The 24,363-nt window shown below is 34.3% G+C and overlaps 1 protein-coding gene across 1 annotated transcript in view; it reads right to left on the reverse strand.

Annotated features, from left to right (window-relative positions):
* The window catches only part of LOC117235056, a 68,840-nt gene that overhangs the window by 6,348 nt on the left and 38,129 nt on the right, over positions 1–24,363 (reverse strand). Inside the window, exons 2-4 of the mRNA XM_033496726.1 lie at positions 21,397–21,775; positions 794–894; positions 226–374 (exon numbers count right to left, since the gene is read on the reverse strand). Coding sequence (XP_033352617.1) covers positions 226–374; positions 794–894; positions 21,397–21,481 — 335 coding nt within the window. The 5' untranslated portion in view covers positions 21,482–21,775. The remainder of the gene's footprint in view (positions 1–225; positions 375–793; positions 895–21,396; positions 21,776–24,363) is intronic.

A 24,363-nucleotide genomic window follows, 5' to 3' on the forward strand; every position in this document is an offset into this window, starting at 1 on the left:
ATCATGAAGTACTTAAACTTCAGAATTCGAAAGTTATAGATATTTTACAAAGAAATTGGTTGAAAACTCGTGTGTTTTGCAGATTTATATAGAATTTTATAGGAAAATCTGGCCTGTGCCGATATTTTTGTTTATGACATATCTATATATAAAATTCCTTGCAATAGTAATATAATTGACAGTATAACTATACAATAGCTAATATCAAATTGAAATATATTCTACCTGGTTGTGTTGCCACTCACATAGCCGCAGTAACGTCCTGTTTCATCCTCAAGATCCTCGCTGCCATCAGAGAATTGAACGTAAGCGCCTTCGCATCTGGTTTCTTTCAGGAAACCAACTTGCAACCTCCTAACTTTTAACTCGATCACCTGCGTCGGGCCAAATTTTGTTACAGGACATCTTTATAGCGTTTTCAGAACATTATTACGAAATGAAATTCTGTATAAAAAGATATTTACGTATTCGATGCCTAATAGCGTGGATTTTCATTTTCTAAAGAGCTGTTAGATTTTTCTAGGAAGGAATATTAAATTTTATTAATATGCTTCGACTGGAAAAAATGTCGGTGAAGATTGTGTATAGCGTTTCTATGAGATTTCATTACCAAAAATTTGACTAATCTTCTCGTTTTGATGAAACTAACGAATTTTGCTTCGTTTATCGTGATTTTTATTCGATTTACTTACTCTTTATACAGAGCGAAAATTTGATTCACAGAAAGCAAGAAAAAATATAATAAATGCAAAATATTTAATTCACAATTGTTCATAAGAGAATTTTTATTTACCTGAGGATCTCTAGGAGGCGCTCTGATGCGAATAATACATCGCCCCATTCGTCCCGTCCATCGTATCCATCCAACGGAATTCCTGACAGTGCGATTGCATCCTGTGAAAAACAAACACGTGATTTTAATCCTTCGTATAACAAGAGCCGCGTTTAATTAGACGTAAATTGTTACGGCAGAAAGGTGTAACAGGATATGAATTTGAAAAAACAACTGTCCATTGTATATCTGTATGAAATCCAAATGTAAAAACAGTTTCGTTGTTTTCAATTTGAGAACATTTCCGACGAACGTAAATAATATTTAATTGTACAAAGTCCTACAGTCATGAACATTCGTGTTACGCCCACGAGTATCCAATTTTTTCCAATCAAATAAAATCTAACTTTATGCGTTGCAGTAATATCAGAATTATTATTTTTAATTCGATAGGAAAGAAAGAAATCTTCAATTTTTACAATAGCTTTCCTGACAAACTTACGATTTCATAATTTATTAAATTTGATGTTAAATTACAGAAAGTATATTGCTTGAGTTGTTTCGATGTTCATTCCTATATATTTGTATTACTTAAAAAATGTTATTAACTCTTCCTGCATAATTGAACCAACGTCATTGACTATATTTTATTTGTAGTAATAAGATTCCAATATTAATTAATAATTTAAATTAACAAAATCCGTAAAAATTCTCTTGTCATTATTTTAATTTCTCTTAATTGAATTAATTTTCCTTCTTTCTTTTATATTCTGTGATAAGATTATATAGAATATACGATCAAATTAACGACATATTTTATAGTTTATACGAAAAATTTAACCCATAACAGGTGAAAGAACATTTCACTCCTATAGTTTACATAAATTTCTACACGTTCTTTTATATTTTTCATGAAATTATAGAGATTGTTGCCATTACTGTTTGAATACAACTCGTTATTAAAATCGTTCAGGAAACAAAAGGATGCAAATATACTTGATTCTACAAAAGGTAGTACAGAGTAGCAGTTAAGTGGATTAAAGTCAAACGAAAGGGGTATTCGTAGCACAGCGAATGTTAAGTAGTTTTTCTTCGTTAATTTCTCTGTAATATCTCATTAGCGTAATAATAATACAAAGAAACATGAAACGGCTTGTCGACTATTTCGAGGGTAATAGCAGGACATTTATAATTCTCTTATGATATAATTTCGTAATATAGTAAGTTTTTAACGTACGTGTATAATAACGAAAAAATCTGCTCAAAGCATAAAAAAAGAATAATTTATTGAATAACGAGGCTACTGAACAATTCAATTGTGAAAATATAAAAGTGTCGAAAAATAAGGAAATATCGCACTTAAATTGTGGTAAAACAAGGTGTTAAAATCCTTTTTACGATTATTCTGTTCATTTGTTCTATTACAGGCGGAAAGGGGGTGATTCTACGTGAAAAAGGAAGTCGAAAATATAGAATAAAATTTTTTTTTCATTTTTTTTTTTCAATTTTTCCATCGAGACAACGATCTACAGTGAGATCCGTTATAACGAGACGTGATAAAGTGCACGCGTACCGAGCGAAAATTCAAAGTCGATTTTCTCGAAAACAAAGCCTCAAACGAAAAATTTTTATTCTATATTTTCAACTTCTTTTTTCGCGTAGAATCACCCCCTTTCCGCTTGTTACCAACCAGTTACCAACCACCCTGCATATATCCAACGCTTGACCAGTGACTCAAAAGTATAAGTATATACTTTAAATTGAGACTGATTACTGGACTGCCGATATTTATACATTTGTAACTAATTTAAGTCTGTAAAAATATACAGAATGCAAACAATATATAAAAATATATATAATATTCAAAGTAAAGTACTGGACACAACATTTAAAGCAACTCTATTTAATTTTCATTTTTATAATTTCGTTTATAAAAATAATAATAAATATGCAAAAGATATACAGTGCCTACAAAAAGTATGCCACATATCCTTATTTTTTTGACGAAGTGTCTTTCCATCCGATTTCATAACTTCATTTTCATAGCATCAAATATTTATATTCATACGAAGGTACTACTAAGTGATACGAAATTTAATATAATTGTACCCGATTAACCAATATGTAAATGTTATAACAAATACAATGATACACGTTAACCAAACCTACTAGTAGCATAACAAATTTCTATGTTATTTCCATTTCCGTTACATTTTCAGCAAAAATATGCATCTGCACGAACATCCACGGACTATAGACAACATTCCTTCCTACCATTTTCACAAGAAACAATCCAAAACTGGCTAGCAACCCTATCTTCGAGAGGGTGAACTTCACCCCTTCACAAGGGTATACGTTACCGGGAAAGCTGCGTGGCAAGTAATTCCAAAAGTTATACGGTCCTTTTAATCGTCAGTGTCCGAGAATCTTTCCCCGTTAGTCCAACGCAATGGCCACTAATCCGGGCGCGTTCCAAGCGACATAAAGTCAAAGAAGCAAATCGTTAGAGCGCGAAAAGCCACTGTATCGGCCGGTGGCAGACGGGCGTAATTCACGCTTATATCGTTACTCGCACAACGCTTCCATTGTATCGTGCAAATAATACCGGCCGTATCGCATCCGCGCCACGAATATTGTTAGGACAATCGCGCAAACAGGGGACTTAACGTTTCGCCCGTCGCTCGTACGTTGTATATTGTACGAAGATTGTACTGTATAGAGGCCCGACGAATCGAGACTGCACATTAAAAATAAGCGCGCGTTTCAAAACGGAAATGACAGTACACGCGACTTGAACAAACTGAAACGCGGATGTATTCTTTGCTTGATGTTCGTCCGAAATGTTCTCGAGCTCTTGATGGCTTATTTTAAGGAAAGCGGAATCCTGAGATCCGTTGCTCTTATCGATATATGTAAATATAGTAGGCGATTCGTTTAAATATCCTTTATAAATCTTCTTATAACTTAATAAATATCAATCGTAAGTGGATGTACAAATAGGTCGAATATGTACCAACGAAGCTTTTCGTATGAGCAAGTGACTAAACTTCTGATCAAACCATAACCGCTAAAGTTTTATTTAATGAGATACGTCTCGTTCTTTCCTTAAATTATGGTTATATAAATGCATAATTATATCACGAATTATAAGTAAATGTCAATAAATAAATTCATCGATGACGATAGTGACATTCCAAAATACGCATTCATCAATATCGTAATTCCAAAAATACATGCAAAGCGAATCCATTCCACATCAGCGTTATTAATTTTGTCGGAGATTAAAGTAAGAAGAATAATAAATATTTTATCATTTAACGACTGTCATTAGCGGTCAATATATCATCTTGAATGTCGTTAAATAAACATAATTTACAGCACCCGATAAGCAGGATTTCCTCGCGATCCGATCTCATTATCGTAACCAAAATAACGGCGAACTGTTTTCACGCATAACTGCTAATATCGTCACTTGAACGGCTCGTTAATTAAACGATTTCTCCTACCCCGGTTCGTTCTGTACACGAGCCTTAATCGTAGCCGGTGATCACGCGCCTGCTATATTTCTGCTTGCCGGACTAATCCGACTATTTTCCGGCGACAGAGCTCCGCGAACGAGCCCCTAATATTCGCGAATGTCGTTCGATCCTGATACGCAATTATAGTATGGCCCCTCGTTAATGAGATTCCCCGTCGGACAAACGATCGAGCCCCGGCTAAAAACTTGCAAAGCGTCCTCATCTCCAACCATTCTGCACGCCGTTGTTAGGGATCCGGACAAAATATGGATCGTTCGATGATTTTAGTGAAATACGAACTGGGGAACTTGCTAGCCGAGGATAGCATTTTGGACGAGATTTTTATACGAGCTTTTATGATTTTTCATCGTGGAAAAGAATTGCGTTTGGATGAATCTACGGTCTTTTATTTTGGAGTAAAATTTTTTCGTTGGTTTTCGGTAGAACTCGATTTGGACGAAAATCTCTATATGATCTGTTGTGATATTTTTGTCGCGAAGGAAAATCCTTGCAGGATTCTGGATTGTAGAGAAATTGTTTTTTATGATTTTTTTTATTGTGAAAGGATATTTTTTATAATTTCCAATAGAATTTCATTCAGACGAGATTTGTATACATATAACCATTCACGATTTTTCATTCAGACGAAAGACTGTATGCCGTAATTTTCGATTGCAGAAAAATAATAATTCATAATTTTCTGTTGTGCAATAATAATCTTTCGTGATTTTCAATTGTGATATTCCGCTTATTTGGTAAGCAATTTCAGTTAACGTTAGCTACTCAGTGTCGTAATACTGTTACATTATACATAATTTAATATTAGTCATATAGCGATGAGATTAAAATTGAAATTAAAATTAGAAATTATAATATAGTAATTTCAAAAAATTGAATTACAATGCACTTAGTTTACGAAATCAAAATTAAAATTAAAATTGCAGTACAAATTAAGCTATGTACATATGTAGTTTACTTCAAATTAATATTATAAAGTGTCACAAATAGAAACCATCTTTAATGAATTGGAATCTGTGTTACAAGCGTAATTGAACATTGTAAAGCTAAGGTAGACGGTTGAGAACTTGTTTCCATAAATTTAAGAATGATATAAATAATTATACTTGTTACAAACATAAGTTAGATATATGAGGATTGAAAGAGTTAATTGTGTATCTTAAATGATGAATGAGTGGAATGAAGTATGGTAGGTAATAACAAAAAATGAATGACCATGGAGATACCAGTGGAATATAACGTCAGAACGGATAACGAGAGGGTAATTAATTAAATTCGTATCGTTTATGTGTATTCGTAATGCGCTGTTTCCTTTGGTGTTTTTATCATTTGTTTAATTCCACATACATATATTATGAGTAAATAGGTAAATACCACATTTGATGGTGATTTAATTTAGTGATAAAGTTATTATCTCCAATCGTAGCTTTTATTCTTCCGAAAAATTTATCAAATATGCATTTAAAAATTTCAATTATCGTTATTGCAGGAAAATGTGTATTTTTATTTTAACTTTTGCAACAAAAGAAAGATAATCAGTTACCCGACAGCTCATTTTGGACGTCCATCACGGCAAATAGGAAAATCTGATTTAAAACGTGCTTTTAATATGTTAGTTTCTTTACTAATAATCTAAAGCTTCATTATTCGTATAATTCACTTCACATATAACACTCCATACGATTCTAAAAAATTGATTAAAAAATTCTGAAGCGAATTCCAATGTAAAATTACTTATGAAAAAATTTTTCTAGGAGAACTTCTGGCCGGGATAAATTGAAAACAATTAAAGTCAAGCAAAACTTATGCGCGTATTAAATGACTTGAAAAACGAAGGAATAACGATTTCTTGTGATGAGAGTTTCTAGCGATGTTTTCAAACCTGAATGCACTTATGCGCAGATAAAAGGAAGACGAAATGAATTAATTCAACTATTTTTCAAAAACGAATCGTATCTCGAGATATCATTCTCGCCTCGAATAAACGAACAAGAGTATAATACATTAAAATATTAAAAGCTTTTCCTGATATTTACTTTCTCCACGAAATACCGTATGACTTCGTTCGTCGAGCAAAGTAAAATTCGTCGTTAAGTTCTTCAATTCGGTTGCAAGCAATTTTCCATTAAAAATCTTCTCGATAATATCAAATCGATTAATTTACGAGGAAATCATTTTCATAAAATAATTTAATTTCACACGACCGTACAGATTTTCATTTTATATAATCAAAATTCATTTTATACTACCATCTCTATATAATAATAATTGAAAATTTCATAAAATAACTGAAGCTATAACTGGCGGCTATAGAAAATTCAGAAGCATTATTTGCAATGCGCGTGGAACAGAAAGCGTGGATTAAATGCAGGATAAACAAGCACTTTGCTGGGAAACTGAAATTCAAAAATGAATTAAACGCGATATAATAACAGGAAACGGTGTTTATATTATATTTCACGATGATGAAATACGCGCAACTTGATATTAAAAACCATCTTTCTAGACGCAAGGAGCGAAAGGTATGCATTGCATTGCATTGTATGATTGATGTTCCGAAAAGATAGAAGCAGAAATGAAATGTTCACAGAAATTTTCATCGATGTAAGCGAGAAGAAGAGAAAAATACTATCGAAACAGATACATCGAAACTTCGAAATTTACGATTCTTATTTCCACCATTTTCTCATCAGACTCATCAGCTCAAATCATTTATTTCGTCGCGTCTCGATAAATCACCTACCGCGTTCTTCTCACGAAATTTCGTTCACGAAACCTCATCAATTTCTGCCGACGAAACGTGGAAAAGAGGTATGAGAGAAAGGAAAAGTGGGGGGAAGAAAGAAAAAAATGAAGAAGTAAAAAAAAAGAAGAGAAAAAGATTATTCGACGTAAACGAGTTAGTTTCTTGCGTTGGTACCGTGAGCGACGACGAGATACTGTTTGTCAGGAAGCACAAACAGTTCCGTGTGTCCTTCCGGTTGGTTGGAAAAAGAGTGATTAAGGATCGCGGCGCTGGTCTGCACGAGCGATTCGAATCGCTCAGCGGCGTGCGGGCATCTTCGAGGTAGATCGACCGATTAGGGGCTGACCCACGTGAGGAATCGTTCCCGAAACGCCGGACGACGGTATTCATGGTGAAAACAGGACCTTATTTATTCAACGGCTCTCTGCTCCGGGGACTAATGAAATTACTCAGAGGCCGACGACCGACAGGAGTTTACCAGCTAATTAATTGGCATTGATGCAGCCAATTCCATTGAAATGAAGCGCCGCTCGTTGATGCTATTTCCTCTTTGCGACTCTTATGTTCTCCCCCAACCCCATGTTATTTCTCCCTTCCCTTCTCTCCCACTCTTTCTCCACTCTGTCTCCGTCAAATCGTTGATCTTTATCTCTCTTGATCAGTCTCCTTTGCATCCTGTCGTTAGCCGTCCTCGTCTTATCGTCAGGAATCTATGATACGGACGCGGCCTTTTCAACCGTTTTCGCCGTTTCCTTCCTTTTCATCCCCTCCATCCGCCTAGCTTTCTTCTTATATTTCTTTTTCTTCTCTAAACCCCCTCCTTTCTCGTCGTTCCATCCTGTACTCGGTACAGCGTGACTTCGTCGTCCTCCACCGTGATTTCTCGTCTCTCTTCTCGATTCAAGCTTCCTTTTTCCTCTCGTTTCTCCGTCCTCGTCATGGTTTCCTCCACCCTATTTTTCTCTCCCCCGCTTTGTCCATCAGTGCACCGATTGAATTTCTACGGGTAAAATGCGGCCATACTAACTTAATGGCGCTTTCAAACCGTGATGCACTTGATCCAGTTTAATTTTTTTCGCCAGGTAATTGTCTCGATTTTTTAACGGCAAAATTACCGCGCGCCCCGTGGGGTTTTAGTAGTCGAGCAGCCTGCCGGCACGCGGCTTTATATTTTTATCATTCTCACCGTCGCTGGTTAATACACGCCCAGCGTGCGCCAGTTTTTACGCGCCTGTTTTTAGTCTTTTCGTTTCGTGTTCCCTCTCCACTCGATGTTCTCTTTCCTTTCTTTCCTTAATCAACAATTTTACGTATGAAAATGACCAGAGGCAAGGGGAGACCGTTGTTAAACAAAATTTCTACACTCTGTTAATCGCACTGGCTTTGTAATTCGTTCGATTCAGATCGTGTCCAAAGCTGTACGGCTATTTGGACGCGTTGGAAGGTGAATTGCGTCGTGTATGGTATTCATTAAATTATGATATTGAAAAATACGTAGGTACGCCGTGAAATCGACTATTCCGATCGAACCAGCTCCGCGTTATTTAAATGACCTGAACTGAGAAGCATTCAGTAAATTGGGAATGGAACGAAATGGAATTAAACGTAGTATGGAAGGCAAATTGAATGGACCCGCTAAAAAATATTGTTCTAGAATTTTTGAGTATTGTAGAATTCAGCGACGCGCGTGAAAAATGCTACGTACACGTAAGTCCAAAAGTCAATCCCTGTCAAGTAAAATGCTATTTCCTGTTTGGCTACTGCAAGTGATTTACGAGGGGAACGTACAATGTTCGACTCATCGATTCTGCTCGGGTTTTGCATATGGTTAGAGCGCACTGTATGTACTAGTGTGCAGTAACAGGATGAAATCTACAATTTAAAATTTGACAAGAAACACTACTTTTTACAGATACCATCGAATTGTTATTTTTAGTAGGAAACGTTCCACTAATATGTAAAAAAAAAAAAAAAGAACGATCTTTTATGATATCACCAAAATTTCACAAAAATTTGTATAGTAAAGCATTTCATATACAGTTTTGAATCCGTACTATGATTAATAAAATATTTGTCACACGTTGATTAGATTTCTAAACGAAAACAAGTTTTATACCTTTCGACATAATTTGCATGATAGTTCGATAAAAGAAATATCGCCCACGATAACGCAATACGTACATAGCGATATTTTTATAATCTAGGATAAAAATTTTTTGCAAGATAAAATCTTCCAGAGGAATACTTTATCTCTGGCATTTCAGTTAAAATAATTTTCATTTCTCCACGTACCTGCAATCTAAAAATACTCTGATTTTTTATAATTCCGCTCTTCCACATTCACCCCATCTTTTACTTACAAATATTCTCTTATTTCCATGAATACGACGCATTTCCGCGTCTAAAAGCACACAAAAATCCACCCTAACAAACTCGATGCGTAAGCGACGACACCGTTAAAAAAATCCTTGAATCTTCCTTCAACAAAGGGGACCTAATGAAAAAACATTGAAGCGTTTCTTTTTTCTTAACAGAACTTGCATCCACCTCGAGGCTCGATTTTAACGCGGTCTGGTCGTACTACTTGGCAACAATCGCGGTCGTTTGCGGGGATAATTTAGTCGCGTGTTGCGTGTGCTGCGAGAAAAAGGAGAAAAATCGAGGACAAAAGAGTAAATGTAAATTCGTTCTTAACGAGATATTCCCATAGGTGCATGTCCCGCGGGGAAGATTGCACACCCTTGTCCCTCGGCGAGGCGGCAAACGAAATCGTCGAAGTAGTCGAGCTGAGATTCCGCCCTGTTAAAACGACGTTAATCCCTTTTATAATAATATCCGCGTAGATTGAAGGACAACTTAATTAGCCGAGATTGTTAGGACCTCCGTGAAAGACCGCGACAATACTCTGCCGGACTGAAATTCGCCGATTATGCGGAGAATAACGTGGACTCCCTATTAAAGATTCATTTTCCGCCTAGCAATACGCCTTAAGATCAGCTAGCGCGTGTCTACAGGACCCCTTTGCGCCATAATTTACCGAGTAACGATGTAACATCAGCGAATCGACAAGTTGCAAATTGTAAATTATTTAACGTTAATTAATTAAACTTTCTATTTTACAATTTTACGATTCTTACGTCAAATGGGACGGATAATGAAATGACTCGTAATTTAGAAAATTTATCTACTTTTAAGATATCGTTTGGTTGATCGGCAAATTTGCTAATGCAAGCGAATTTATTAATATCAGTAATTTAGTATTTGTAACTTGCGACTTGTAAAACTTCGCTAATGATACTAGTTCGATTGTACGAAAGTGCTGTCTGTGTTATCGTGAAAGGTCTGTGTTATCGTGAAACGAAGCTAGTTCAATTAGAACTGAACACGAGGACGAGTGAACAGTTTTTAACCCTTTCAATTCAATCATCAATTTTTTTTTATCCTGTTTCGTTATAGCATCTTTAATCTTTGTCCAATATATATTAATCTTTTAAAATAAAATGATCATTATATTACATAATTTTTATGAGTGTATCTGTAATTTATATCAAGCAAGAGCCATATCTACTTAAGTCATGAAGTTGTGGACCTCATGATCAGGATTTTTATAGAATTTTCATTCGATAATAAGTCAAGATATGAATCACTTTTTATAATGTTACTAACACTATATCGTGAGTCTAGCTTCTGGCTAATATCTGAAGTGAAAGAGTTTGATATGAGCCTGGAATTGTTTTGTATTAATTACTAATAATAGAGACCTTTTTGGGGTGATTCTGTAAAGAAGGTATAACGCGCTAAAATTTGAGATCGGTTTTGCTGAAAACATAAATATATTTATGTATAGTTAATTAATAATTAATGACGTATCATAAAATGTAACACAATATTGGGTGTACATCGAGCGTAAAAGGATTAACGATTTATTTACTCGTAAATTGTTTTGCTGGAAAGAATGTTGTATAATTTCGAGATGGAAATAAAACAGATGAAAATTTTATTTCATCAATATGACAGTGTATTTCATTAATTTTCTTCGAATTGTCTGCGATTCGAATATTTATAACAGTGGTAGATAAACGGAAATATGCTCTTGATGGAAGCTGTATTTGAGAAGGTAATTATTCGATAAATTCAAATTACTCGGTTGTTTATTTGAAGTAACCGATAGAAAATATTGGTAGAAGGTACTGGATGAAAATATGTATTTTGTACATATTTTGAAGGAAGATCTTAGTTAAGGTAGCATTTTACGAAAGTTTATATACGATTTCACTTGAATAAATTTGTTTCTTTAATTCTAACGAGATTGTATTTGATAAAAAGAAACTATTTGACTTCAAAAAAATGTCTGGTATGTATTTAATTATTTTAATGAGTCAGATAATTCCCTGAAAGTATCTATGAATAAAATTTTTTTATAAAAATTCCTTATTTTACGCGTATCAAATTCAAATATCGTGATTAATCTTTTAAATTAAAAGAAAAAATCCCCTCTGCGAATTTTAATGAACAAGCTTCTAGTATTTTCATAAAAATTCCTTATTTTACGCGCGTCAAGATTAGATATCAAAAGGAAGCCAGAAATTGTTGATGAAATTTCAGCTCGTACTTTATGACGTCAACTGAACGACCACGGGAGGAAAAAGCGAACTCGCAATCGAGTTCGAGGAAGAAATTAAGTAGCCTGTACACGAAGGAACTCGCAACAAACAGATTGAATTAATCTGTTAATCTGTGGGGCTGTACAAGCAGACATGCAGAAACGTGGAATCTCTTACAAATTAGATTAAAGTAAAACGTCGTTAACGGAATGACTGGAAGCTCCTTGCATAATTTTCACCGTAGACCGAGCAAAGCATATGGCAACATATCACGAATTGAATCCGGACGACATGAAACAGCCGTATATTTCCATATGCGTCGCCTGGCCTTTGAATACGATCGGGCCACGCGATAAACTGGCGAGAAATTAGCTTGCATAAATCATACGTAGAATATAATAACAACATCTGATGGTGTTGCGACGCTATTGGGAGTCGGAGTTCAACTAATTTTCAGAAACTCTAAGGATACAATCGTGTAAAATTAAATGCAACCCCCGTGAGACACTATGCAAGTGTCCTGAATCGATACTGTCCTCTTCGGAATATGTTGCTAAGCGTTAAATGCAAGAGATTGTGCATTTGTACCTTAATTCCAAACTTAATATATTGTTCAGATGATAATGTATGAAATGTTGGATTTTGTTGCATTAATTCTTTAAATCTTTCCCTTTTTGATAAATATTTTTATCTTTGTAAATGAATCGTTGTATATCTACTTTATTACATCTCCTTTAATTGTTCTGTGATTTTTGAATTTCTATATTTCGACCGCACTAATTTTAGCAAAAAAAAAAAAAATCTGTAACGTTTTAAGAAAATGTTTGATACAAACGAGAAGTCATGCACACGAACAATTTTGTTCTATTTTGCTGAAATTTAAAATATTTTTTAATATCAGAACAATACAAGATAAACAACATAACGCGACAAAGTTAAAGATGAAAATTCTATTTTGCTGACATTTGCATATATCTACATATAATCGCATCCTTTCCGACATTCAGTGAAGCATAAATCACCAAACCAAATGAAATGTTTGGCACATTGAAAGTTATTCTTCGAATGAATTAAAATCTATCGTTGCTTGACGCGAATATTTTGAACATGAAATATAATTTGAGAAAGACTGTAAGACAAATTGTAACGAATTTAATTGGTATAAACTTTGTAAGTATCGTGGAAGAGGAAACACATAGGACACGCGTGAAGAGGGTTGACATTTTTGGTTAGACACTGTTTTCTTTTCCTATTTTTACGTGGAATGAAATAAACGTAAATGTTGAAATTATTGTATGAAATTAAAATAAGAAATTCGTCAATAAAAATTCAGAGGATAAAGAAAGCAAAATTGCAAATTATAACTTATATACTAAGATAGCACACAAAAAGACAAATATTTATGATATATATCCGATAATTTACAGAAACAAAACCGGAGAAAAATAATTATAAGAAACGTGCTCGGAACTTTTAATTAATAATAACACGACGAGCTAGCCGAGTTTATCAAAGTTCAAATAAAAAGTTAATGTAGCGTAGATGGTAGGGCGTAATTATAAATATCATAGATTTTTAATCTGTTTAACCTTCCCTCGGCAGCGAGATATTTTTTTTTCATTTGTAAGAATCTCCTTTTAATCATCGTTTGGAGGAAATTGGTTCGGGAAGTTGGGCGTGCAATTAGCGTACCGGAACAAGCGAAAAACCTGTGTCAATCGAGAAAAACACGAAGGTTTAAAACACTGACTAAAGACATAAAGGAATACGTAATAAGGGCATACGAGTCAAAGGTAAATGCTCGCGTTAATAGCCAATTACCAAGCAGTTTCCTGGTAGAACACGTTGCTTTCGATGAAAGCCTTACGCTTGCTAACCGTATAATCGAAAATTAGGGTGCAGTTTGCAAGTGCTTAAGCAACAACTGTTTATTGATATAGTTAATGAATTTCCGCGCAAACTGTTAGGTCTCGGCAAATACTATTGCATACAACGCTGCGTTCCTTGAAAATAAATGTTTCCCGTAGAATATCGGAAGTGGTTCGTTAGAAAACAAGAAAGTGGAAAATTATGCGTTGACAGAAATTTTGCAATATCGTGTAAGAAATATATTAAGAGAAAATGTTATTTGAGAGAGATTTTGTTATGAGTAACTGATATATGACGTGATCAATATAATTGATACGTTGTAGACAAAAATAGCATAGCGAAAAATAAAATTTATTCAAAGTGATGTAAGACAAATATAAACTATTAATATTTCTATAAACATATTAGGTTTTTCCAGAAATACATTATATGTCTTATTATCGGGGATTCTAGACAATCGAACATTAATTGATAATTAAAAAACACCTAATAAAATGCCACATTTTTTACGATAATACTGCTATCATGCAAAAATATAGTCGGATGATACTGTTACCATTATGTTACATTGAGGGTAATAATTAATTCGATCGTAGCAGAGAAGGGAACAGCCAATTACCATAATCTACCTATTTACGAAGAATTTTCGCTACTTAAGTGAATCGTTCCTTATTGCGTTTGTTTCCCTTGTACCCGAAAATGAATTTGATAGAGGAAAACGACGGAGTTTCGTATAATTTAGAAAGCACAGTCAGAATTTTCGACTTGAAGTACAGAGATTATTACAATCTCTGATTTTCATGATATTTTCCACTACGATATTACGTATTCCACATTTATAATTTTATCTGCGGCACAACAAAAATTACCTTTATCTAAAACGTAACAGCTGAAGTCGATACGTAATAGGAAAAATATTTTACGTTAATTCTCATACTATTTAAAAATAGTATATAAAATATCTCGTTTGAAAGCCACGATAATTTCAGAATATTTGATGAAAAAATAATCTTCTCCGTCATGCAATTTACACATATACACAAAGAATATTCGCGTAACGTTAATGAATAGAAAAGCGTTCCAATTTTACGATTATTTAAGGTAAATAATATTAATACAATAGATCGAAATAGACTAGAGATTGGAGGTAAAATTTCAAATCCTGTTAATGGTGTTGTAGAATACATCAAAACCGAATAGAGATTTCAATTCATGCATAATTATAAGTATGAATCACGATTAAATTGTCCACCTGTAGCACGCGACGTACGTGCATGAATTGTGCGCACCATCCATCACCGGTAGATAATAGCAGGTATTGGATCCATGTGCTTTAAAGACACAGTGCTTTGGGGAAGGTGGGATCAAAATTGATCCGCTATGCATTATCGTTATTACATTAAGTGGGTCGCAGTATAACCCACTAAGCTTCAAAGGCTTATGCCGAGAATTGAGTAAAGGTTAGTTATTTATACCCTAGCTGGTGAACGCTAAAATCCAAAATTTCGAGGAAGACACAAAACGGCTCAACGACGTGTCTATAAAAAATCAAGAAATTTCCAATTCTATGTATATATTATATGAAGTAAAAAATAGAAGCCGATGGTTTTAAATGACCATTTTATATTCTATTTTATTGTAGTAATTGTCTGGTAAAATCATATGGAATTTAAGTACGACAGTTTTCTTCTGTTTTTGGGGTTGTAATTTTGAAGATATTTTTAACTCTATGTATCGAAGGGGCGTAAAATATAGTTTTGTCATCCTGAACGTTTAAGCATTTTCTATTCTATTTTAGTAATCACCTAGTAGTTAAGTACACGCGTGTCTTATCTTTTATGGGGTTGTAATTTTAAATAGAAATAGAAGCACGACGTATGCACGTTAAAGTGCATCTATTTCTGCCTAAACAAAAGGGACAAATATAACAGAAGCATCTCGAACCGCATACTTCGTACTAACATGTTAGTCTAACTCACGGTATCTACCTTTCGAGGTTTTCTGTTTTGTTTAATTTGGATGTTACCCGAGTGTCTGGTTACCTTGTACATTCTTTGATGTTTTAATGTGCATTTATAACTGGCAGTTCTCGAGATCTATGCTTAGTTCGTGTGCAGGCGTTTTGTTTTAAACAAAAGTTTCATTTACGTGTTGTTATACGTGTATCAACATTTTTCTCCTCTCCAAACTTTCCTTAACCCCTTAACCTACGATTTACGTTCGAGAATTTTGGGCCGAAAACGTAAACAAGCTATTATATATTATATTATATATTATATTTGGCCCGATCATCGTACTACGGGCTATGCCCGTAGTTGTAGGTTAAGGGGTTAATATCCGTGCAAAGCTTGCTATACACTTTGGTGTACTTCGCTACGTTTTTTTTAAACAGGGTTGACAAAAAATTGATATGAATTTTAGATCACGTCGAATAATAAATAAATGTAAAGAATTGATGAAAATAAATTGACAGTAAATTTAGATTTAGTAAATTTAGAATAGAAATTCTATTAGCAAACAGTGCATGAAGAATCAGAGAATAATTTATTGATTCTCATATTGATTCAGACGTGTTTTAAAAATTCTAGTCAATAACCTTTATGAAGTTCGAGCTATATAATTCCCTCTACTTATATTTTATCGATATCAATTTTTTATATTTAATACAATATATCTTCTTTCCTATGCTAAATGTATAATGCATAATGTATAATAAGAGAATATCTTAGAATAAGAATAAGAATAATTCCAATCTTTTACCACTGATTAATTTAATCAATTTTCTATGTAGTTAACTTTTATATAACTTTTAAATTCCTTACATTTATCACCGACTATTTAACTAACTATTTTTGTCCTAAACTCAAACATGATAAAAATGAAATTTAAATTGCTTTGATTAGAACTGCTTCAAATAAAATTTCTAAGTCATGCGCAACTTGATTTTTAATTAAACAATTCGTATACACTACAGTCTAATATTATTTGAATATAACTGGAACAAAAGTAAGTTGCCATCATTTCCCATCTCTCTAAGATCCAGTTTTCGAGCTAACGTTCCCACAACGCGCTCCTGTTTAATAACGTAACGACATTGTAGAGCGATAATTAATGGTGGCTGCTGGAGGGTTAAAAAAAAAGGTGAATGAGAAATGATTACACCTTTGACGGATCATTAATGAAAATCTACTCGGCGGAAAGTCGAAGAACAGCATCGAATATTGTTGTCGGCAACACAAACGACATTACTAAGCCGTATAATTAGTAGTAAGTGAGGCGTTATTAGTAATTAATTTGCACGCTTTAAGGAACGAAGCCTGCAATCTTCATAATTCGAAATTTTATACGGAATTCGGTCAAATTGCGTGACCTGTTTCCCATCGTCTTCATTTATCTCGAAACCCTTCTCGTTCGCCCCTTAAATCACTGAGAATGAATGAGGGACCGAACAAAAATTAATAACTTCTGAAATTTCGGAGTCGAACTATAATTATTTGAGATAAATCTGTATGATTCTCTGAACTAATTAATAGTGAAGGGAATATGCAAAGTAATTTCCTTCCTGATTATTTCACTCTAATTTTCGAACAATTTTACGAACCTATTTCTATAATACTTTAGGCATTTTATATAGGTAGGTTTTAGAAAATGTAATAACGGCTTCAATGTATAAATTAATACAAAACTGTATATTACATATAAATAATTGGAAATATTTTTTTTTCCAAAACAAAGAGATATTATTATATATTTTTGGAATTTTCACGTATGTTTGCGCGATATATTTATACGCTTTGCATGGAATTGCTGAAAAAATCGTTATTAATTGTGTTATTAATTGTTGATTCTGATCGTTAATTATTATACTAATGAACATTTTATCTATGTTTATTCAACGCGATATTTGAAAACTGTAAGTTAATTTTTATTTGTCTTTCGTATTTTAAATAATAATATTACCTCGTTTATGCACAAAGAATAAATAAAGATTAATACGCAACTGAAATTAATTCTAAAAAGAAAACACGTGAATTATAAAAAACCAAATGCATGTTTCATGATGTGATCAATAAAATAAAATAATGTAATAACAAATGAATAATATGATAAACATCTAACAAAAAAATAATATTTCAGTCCCTTAATTTTTGTCAGCAAATTTCCTAATTATTTTCAATCAAATGAACATCTTTTTATAAGATGTTTTACAGTTTTACCCTGTATCAAATAAAACAAAATAAACAAAGAAATTTCACAATAGATAAATACTCGATTACCTTCGTAATTTTCTTAACCCATTAAGTTCTCAGCAATAATCTATCATAATGTTATAAATACTTTAACTTCTTCAAATTTCATAAAGAAGTAGCAACGAAAGAAAAAAATTCAGGGGACCTATTTCATCGTCAAGATGTTAAATGAATAGAATTCGTTGATGTAAATCGACTGGGAAGAATCTTATAATTAATTAAAAATAAAGACATTCTGCTACGATCAGTTAGAACAACGAACGAGTCGTGACTGCACGCCGTGTCAGTTCTTCAGAAGACATCCTCTGCTCGGCTACCATAAGTCACGAGCCAATTATAAGGGCGCCTTTGAACGGCTAAAAATCGGAGGCATTTGCGGTCCATCGACGCGGAGCCGCGTAACGACTAATAAGTAGCGCTTGCATTAATAATTAATTAGCGAGCCTGTCGGCCAAGCGAGCTGACCAATTTCCATAATTCAACGACCACGGCAATATACAATATCGCGCGAGCCCTTTCGAACGTGAGGACCTCTAGCCCAGCAATAATGGCGGGGCCGATACTAATAATTACTGGTGGATTCGCACGCGAGTCAATTGCAAATTAGTCGGCGGCTGCGTATAATTGCCGAGTTTTTTGCCGGTGTCGAATCGTTAAGTTCCCCTGGTCTGCCTTGTATGGTAAACAGCCATTACGTCGCTCGAATAACGTTACGTAGGACGCGTTGTTCGTCCGATGCGGCGCGGAGCCACGTGTACTTCTTTTTCCATTCTCCACCTCTGTCAAATTTTACGCATCGAGGATCGATTAAGCTGGTTTAACGTTGAAACTACCGAAGTAGTCAACCTGATCGGTTCATAATTTTTCATAGTAGTTTTATATCTGATTTACAATGGAGCATTTACGGGGATTTGAATGGTTTTTGGTGAAGTACCTAGGTATATTGTATGCACATGGGTATGGAGTTATTCTTTCCTTTGTTACTGGAACAACTAATTGTAAGATGAACAAGTTATAATTTCTCGTAGTAGTTTCACAGATTTGCAACGCTGTATTTCTGGGGATATAAGTGATTTTTACTAAACTTTGTATATAGATCAGGGATTTTCCCCGTTTGTTACTAGAGGAGGTAAAAGTAACCAGTTCACAATTCTTCATAATAATTTTATAGATTGGAAATAGCGTACTTCTGGGGATTTCAGATTGATTTTTCATAAAATATATAGAGAAATGTTTGTTTGTTGTTTTTTTGCACTGCGTATTTTTCCATATGAATTTCATTTGAATTTCTTTCCTACAAGCTTCATGCTTCAATCGTCAATAGTTCTACAGTAAATACAAATTTGTAACTTTTCATATTATTTATCTAGTAAAAATAAAAGTAAATAAGTGAATTTAGTTGTCGCTAGCTTTGTGGAATTTTTGTATTTATTAGGATGTAAGATTGGATGAACGACTTTGTTTTCATTCGCTACGGTGCTGGTCGTAGATGGTTTTGTTAATATTATGTTCCAAGCAGATAGAAATTTCCCTTTTTGTTGAGTAGAAATATTCGTGGCAGAGTGGAGAATGGTGTAGTAGAGTGAAAATGCAAAAAACCGGTTATACACGCCTGACGGTTAAATAAGAACTCCTATATTTCAGATTTTTTAAGATCAATATAGGCAAAGTTGAATTCAAAAAGGAAAGTATTCAAATCTAGTAATTGCAACGATTTTGTTAAATAAATCGGAAAATACGACAAAAATATTCACGAATATTTATTACTACTAAGTTATGTATCAAGTAATCCTAAAAAATTATATAAAACAATAAATAAATATATCAAAAAGTTTGCAATCGTTATTTTAATTAAAAACCAGCCTGAATTACGAATTTTACAAACTTCCTTAACGTATAATCTGCAGTAACAAAATTTATCTCCTACAATTCAAACAATTCGAAGAATCATCAATTTCCTATCGTCCGAACATTTTTCCAATCAAACAATAGAAATATTTAACAACTTTTATTCGCGTCCATTCGCTCTTTTATTCATTCGTACAACTACAATTTAATATAGGAAAAAAAGAGAGAAAAACGAAAAAGAAGAACGCAGAATCGAGTCACGCAATTATTGACGTTATTATTTCTCCGGTTAATTAAAATAGCAGGGCTACGGTAGAGCGTGCGGCTCGAATAATTGCGACCGACGAATTGTTTAATTTGAATCGTCGTGAGTACGTGGAATTTAAATGTTCGCCGCTTTACACCCGCACGATTTGAATACCGGTGACCGGTGGTGGCGAGTCGAATTAAGGGAAAATCAGAAATGATTGTCACGTTGTCGAACCGTTGGATTATGTTCGACTTCGAGCTCGATGCCGTATGAATATTCATAGCGTTTCACCCCTTCGCGAAAAATTCCTAAGCAACCGACAGAGCGGCCCACGAATGCTCTATATAATTAATCGTATGCGTCGGCACGTATCTGATAACCGGATGATCCTTAATTCAGCCGCTCTTTATTTTGGGTAACACCTCTCCCGCTGAGTATCGCGCGCGGAATTTCAAACAATGCTAGGGAATTTTTTATCCTCGGGGGGAAAAAACTTCCTCCTCTTACCTCCTCGTTCGTTATTGAATCAACGCTGGAAACCGAGGCAAATACCAGCGTTCCTTTTTGCGATGAAATTGTAGAGATAGTAGAGATCGGAAACATGTTTGCATTGATTTAGCACTGCTACTTTATTCCGTTGTCCAGACAAAGTCTTTTTCCATTTGCTCTCGTTAGAAAATTTTATACATTGATCGTGTTATTCGATTGTATGCTTTTGATTTTTTCTCGAATATAAATAAATAGAGATGAAATGAAAGAGAAATACGTTACTTTAATTTTTGGTACGAATAAAATGTTATTTATATTTGTTTATCGAGTTTGCTTCTTGTTTAATTTAATTTATTCTATATTTGAATATTACGTTATTCTAATTTTAGCTAGATTATTAATTCTTTCTTTCTGTCTGTCTGCCTATCTCTTTTAAAATAAATCTTCATACTTGTTGAAATAAAATCATTTTAACGGCCAACAAGTCTATTTTTCGGAATTTACTTTCTTCCGTAATTTATTCGCCGAATAAAAGTAGAATAATTCTAACGGAGAAATTTAATAATCATTAAACTATCTTTACTAATTCTACGAATTCGCATAATTATTCTCCGCGTTTCAAAGAAACCTTTTCCCCATTAACCGAAAGATGAAAAACTCATCCCTCTAGGCGGTCCGCAGGTTTCCATATTTCCCTTGAAAAAACTAGGAAAAAATGGAGTAGCAAAAAAGAAGGGTATTCTTCCTATCTAAAAATACCTAAAAAAAAAGACAGTAGAACATAACGAAATATTTGTTCCGAAATCCGTGCCCAGAAATTCATTTCAATATCTTCTACGATATCCTCTAACCGTGCAATATATCAAGAGCACAAAAACAGTATTCACGTGGAAATTGGTTTAGACGATGTTCGCCAAGGTTTTTATCGGGCAACGTCTAGTAAGATGAAGTATAGTCTCGATCGGATGAATTAATCTCGGAGCCGTCAGGGGGTGTGAGACGGAAGCATCGAGTCCGAAAATTCGCACGTACCTCGAGTTTCGACGAGAGCCCAGCAAAGATTGGCCAAGGAGAAGAGCAGCAGAGAAAGTAGGTAGAGCGCGGCATCCCATCTCATCTTCGTTGTTCCGGATAGCTTTCTCGGTGGCTGCCTTCACTCTTCTCTCGCCCCTCCTTCACCGGTCGCGCTCATCTTCTATCATCCCCCGGCGCGTTTTCAACGGTGCACGCCGCGAAGGCTTCCGTGTTCCGGCTCGAGGACCGCACAGCACAGGCCACCCTCCGAGTCGACACCAAGCCGTGGAATACAAGGATGCGGGGAAACGGTGAAAAAAGAGCGAGAAGAACGCTCGTGTCAGCGTGCTCGGCTTCCCAGTCGGTGCAAGGGTGCTTATCACCTGGCTGATAACACCTGCAAAACAAATAGCCACTGTAGTAAACAGAGGCTACGTTTTCTCGTGTAATTAACCTGCTGGTAATCCCAAGGTAGTGAGGAATTTGTTCTCTACTCCTCCTCTATCTTATATGTATATATAACCAGCCAGAAATTTGGAATATTTCTCACTTTTATTTATTATTGGATCTCCTGCTGACTGTGTTATTAACGCTAGAATTATTACTGAACAAAGCGCGAGCTTGTGCCAACGAAATTAAAATGAAAAATACCTAGGAGGAAATGTTTTATACATACGATAGCTGGAATAATAAATTTATAAAATACCTGAAAAATTGTCGATCGATCATTTGTAATAAAAAATTCTGGTAGTTCTAGCGTCAATATACTCGGACAAATTGTTTTCCAAAGGCTAGGGCTCATTCAAATTTCTCTTTAAGTTAGAAATATGATTTTATCGAGTAGTTGTAATAATTTGTCTTGTGATATGATTTTGTTAATTTAAATCTGACGTCGATAAGTCAATAAAAAGAACTCCATTTATAATTGAAAGAAAAATATTTCTTAAGAATTTACAAACATGAAATTGCCCTAATATCTATGTTTGCAGAAAAGTTTCCTAAGTCTGCTGAAACTACTGGTAGTCATTATTATGTTATAAGGTAGTTAGCTAAGAAATAAAGAGAATCAAACTATGTATCCATCATCCCTCTTTTCTCGTGTATTCAAATAAAACCATATGATAATACGCGAATTGAATAATACCAAAAAGTTAACTTCTCAGGAGTTCTATGATTCACGTTTCACCACAGTAGGAAACTTTTGTTTCATAATTCTGATTTTTTATCACATAAACTCGTCCCCATCTCAAATCTACTAAATGTCTCGTAGTTTATAGGTTGGAGCGTAAGCATCCTACATACATACATAGTTGTTTTACGCTTCTATTTTTCTGTTTCTCGTTCTCTTCGCTTTTTTCTCCAGCTTTTCTTTAGCGCCCTTAACGAGTCTCGTACGTACTGCGAAATTGAAATAAAAGCGGACGAACGAGTCCACGGTTTCCGCGCATAAAGCGGCTGATTTAACCGGATCCTCTCTCTCTCTCTCTTTCTCTCTCTCGCATGCGGAATTCATTTCTGCGGATTCGTTCTTGGATGTATCTATGGGAAGCGGTGCTCGCGGTGGTTACCTGCTCGCCGCCTCTATGAAGCGTCGTGAAATTAGTTTGCGAGGAAAATAAAAGGGAAATATGAGTGGAGATATTTAGTGGGTCGTGGATTAAGGGAAACATACCGTGGGGATCCTCTGTCCCTTCCTTTTTACGATTCCGAGCGGGGAAGTTACCCTCGCGCTCGAACAAAACTGAGAACAGGAAACTTACAGACGTGTGGAAAGAACGAATTGGACACGAACTTTGAAATAAATATAATGTGTTATACATGCTAATATTCGGACGCAACAGTATCTGTTTGTTGCTTTGTATAAGAGGGGGGTGATTTAATTTGCGTATATAATATGAACCGTTTCTTTCTAACAATAACGTGTAACAAAAGATTTTTAACAGAAAGGAGGTTGCTCACTTTATTTCCGAATTTCGATGCTGCCTTCTTCGTCTTGTCAGCGAATAATAATCGTGCAATTTCACGATAACTTTTACCCTTTCCCCTATGATGAATTACATGTTGTCTTTTATCAAAGCCAGTATTCTTTCCTTTCTGTGACATGTTAAATTGTTTGGTGTGTTATGGAAATATTGATGTCAATTTCTTCTGCCGTTAACTATAGAACAATCTTACAATTATGTAGAATAAATTTATTTCGCAATTCGGACAGTTTCTAAGAATTTTTAGATAGAAACGCAAGCAAGTAAAATATGCAACGCGATATTTAAATCATTCGCTCTTTAAAAACCAATAAATAGAGAGAGAGAGAGAGAGAAAACGAGAGAGCTTTTTTGAAATATTAATATGCATAACTATAATATGTACATTGCAGAAATCTCTGTAGTTGGTTGATAAAATTATAAGTACAATCGAAAGGTTGAAATGTAAATGTTAATTAATAATGAACAAACGATACAAGTGACAATTAAACTGTGATTGAAAGAGATAAGTCTATAGCGTACAAATGAATAGATTTAACTAATCTGCTTATTCAAAGGTTCGGTTACGTTTCATAAATAAATTGATAAATTAATATAGTAAAATTTATACAATAAATTTTGTATTTCGTATAATAAAGATACTTATGAGATTGAATATGTAAAATTCTTCTCTAGTTGGCTGATAAAATTGGAAATACTAATTCTATTTAGAAGAAGACAATTCTATAGTCAAATTTGTGAGGTAAGCATCGTGTTTGGTTAAAAATATACTACGCTTTATCACATTTGTAAATATAGGTACTTATATGATAGACGTAGTTAGATAAGTGGGAAGAATAACAAAACTGTTGTCTATCTTAATCAGTAGAATTCTCATATGTAGTACTATGGGCCTACCATCAGGATTTTATATTAGGTCATCCCGTAAGTAAACGGTATAATTTTTTTAGGGCTGAATTCAAAACGTTAGACCTCGCGATGATAAGGGTTTTATAAGCAGGAA

Source organism: Bombus vosnesenskii, unplaced genomic scaffold, assembly GCF_011952255.1.
Source record: "Bombus vosnesenskii isolate JDL3184/JDL3185 unplaced genomic scaffold, Bvos_JDL3184-5_v1.1 scf7180000013314, whole genome shotgun sequence".
Classification (NCBI taxonomy): domain Eukaryota; kingdom Metazoa; phylum Arthropoda; class Insecta; order Hymenoptera; family Apidae; genus Bombus; species Bombus vosnesenskii.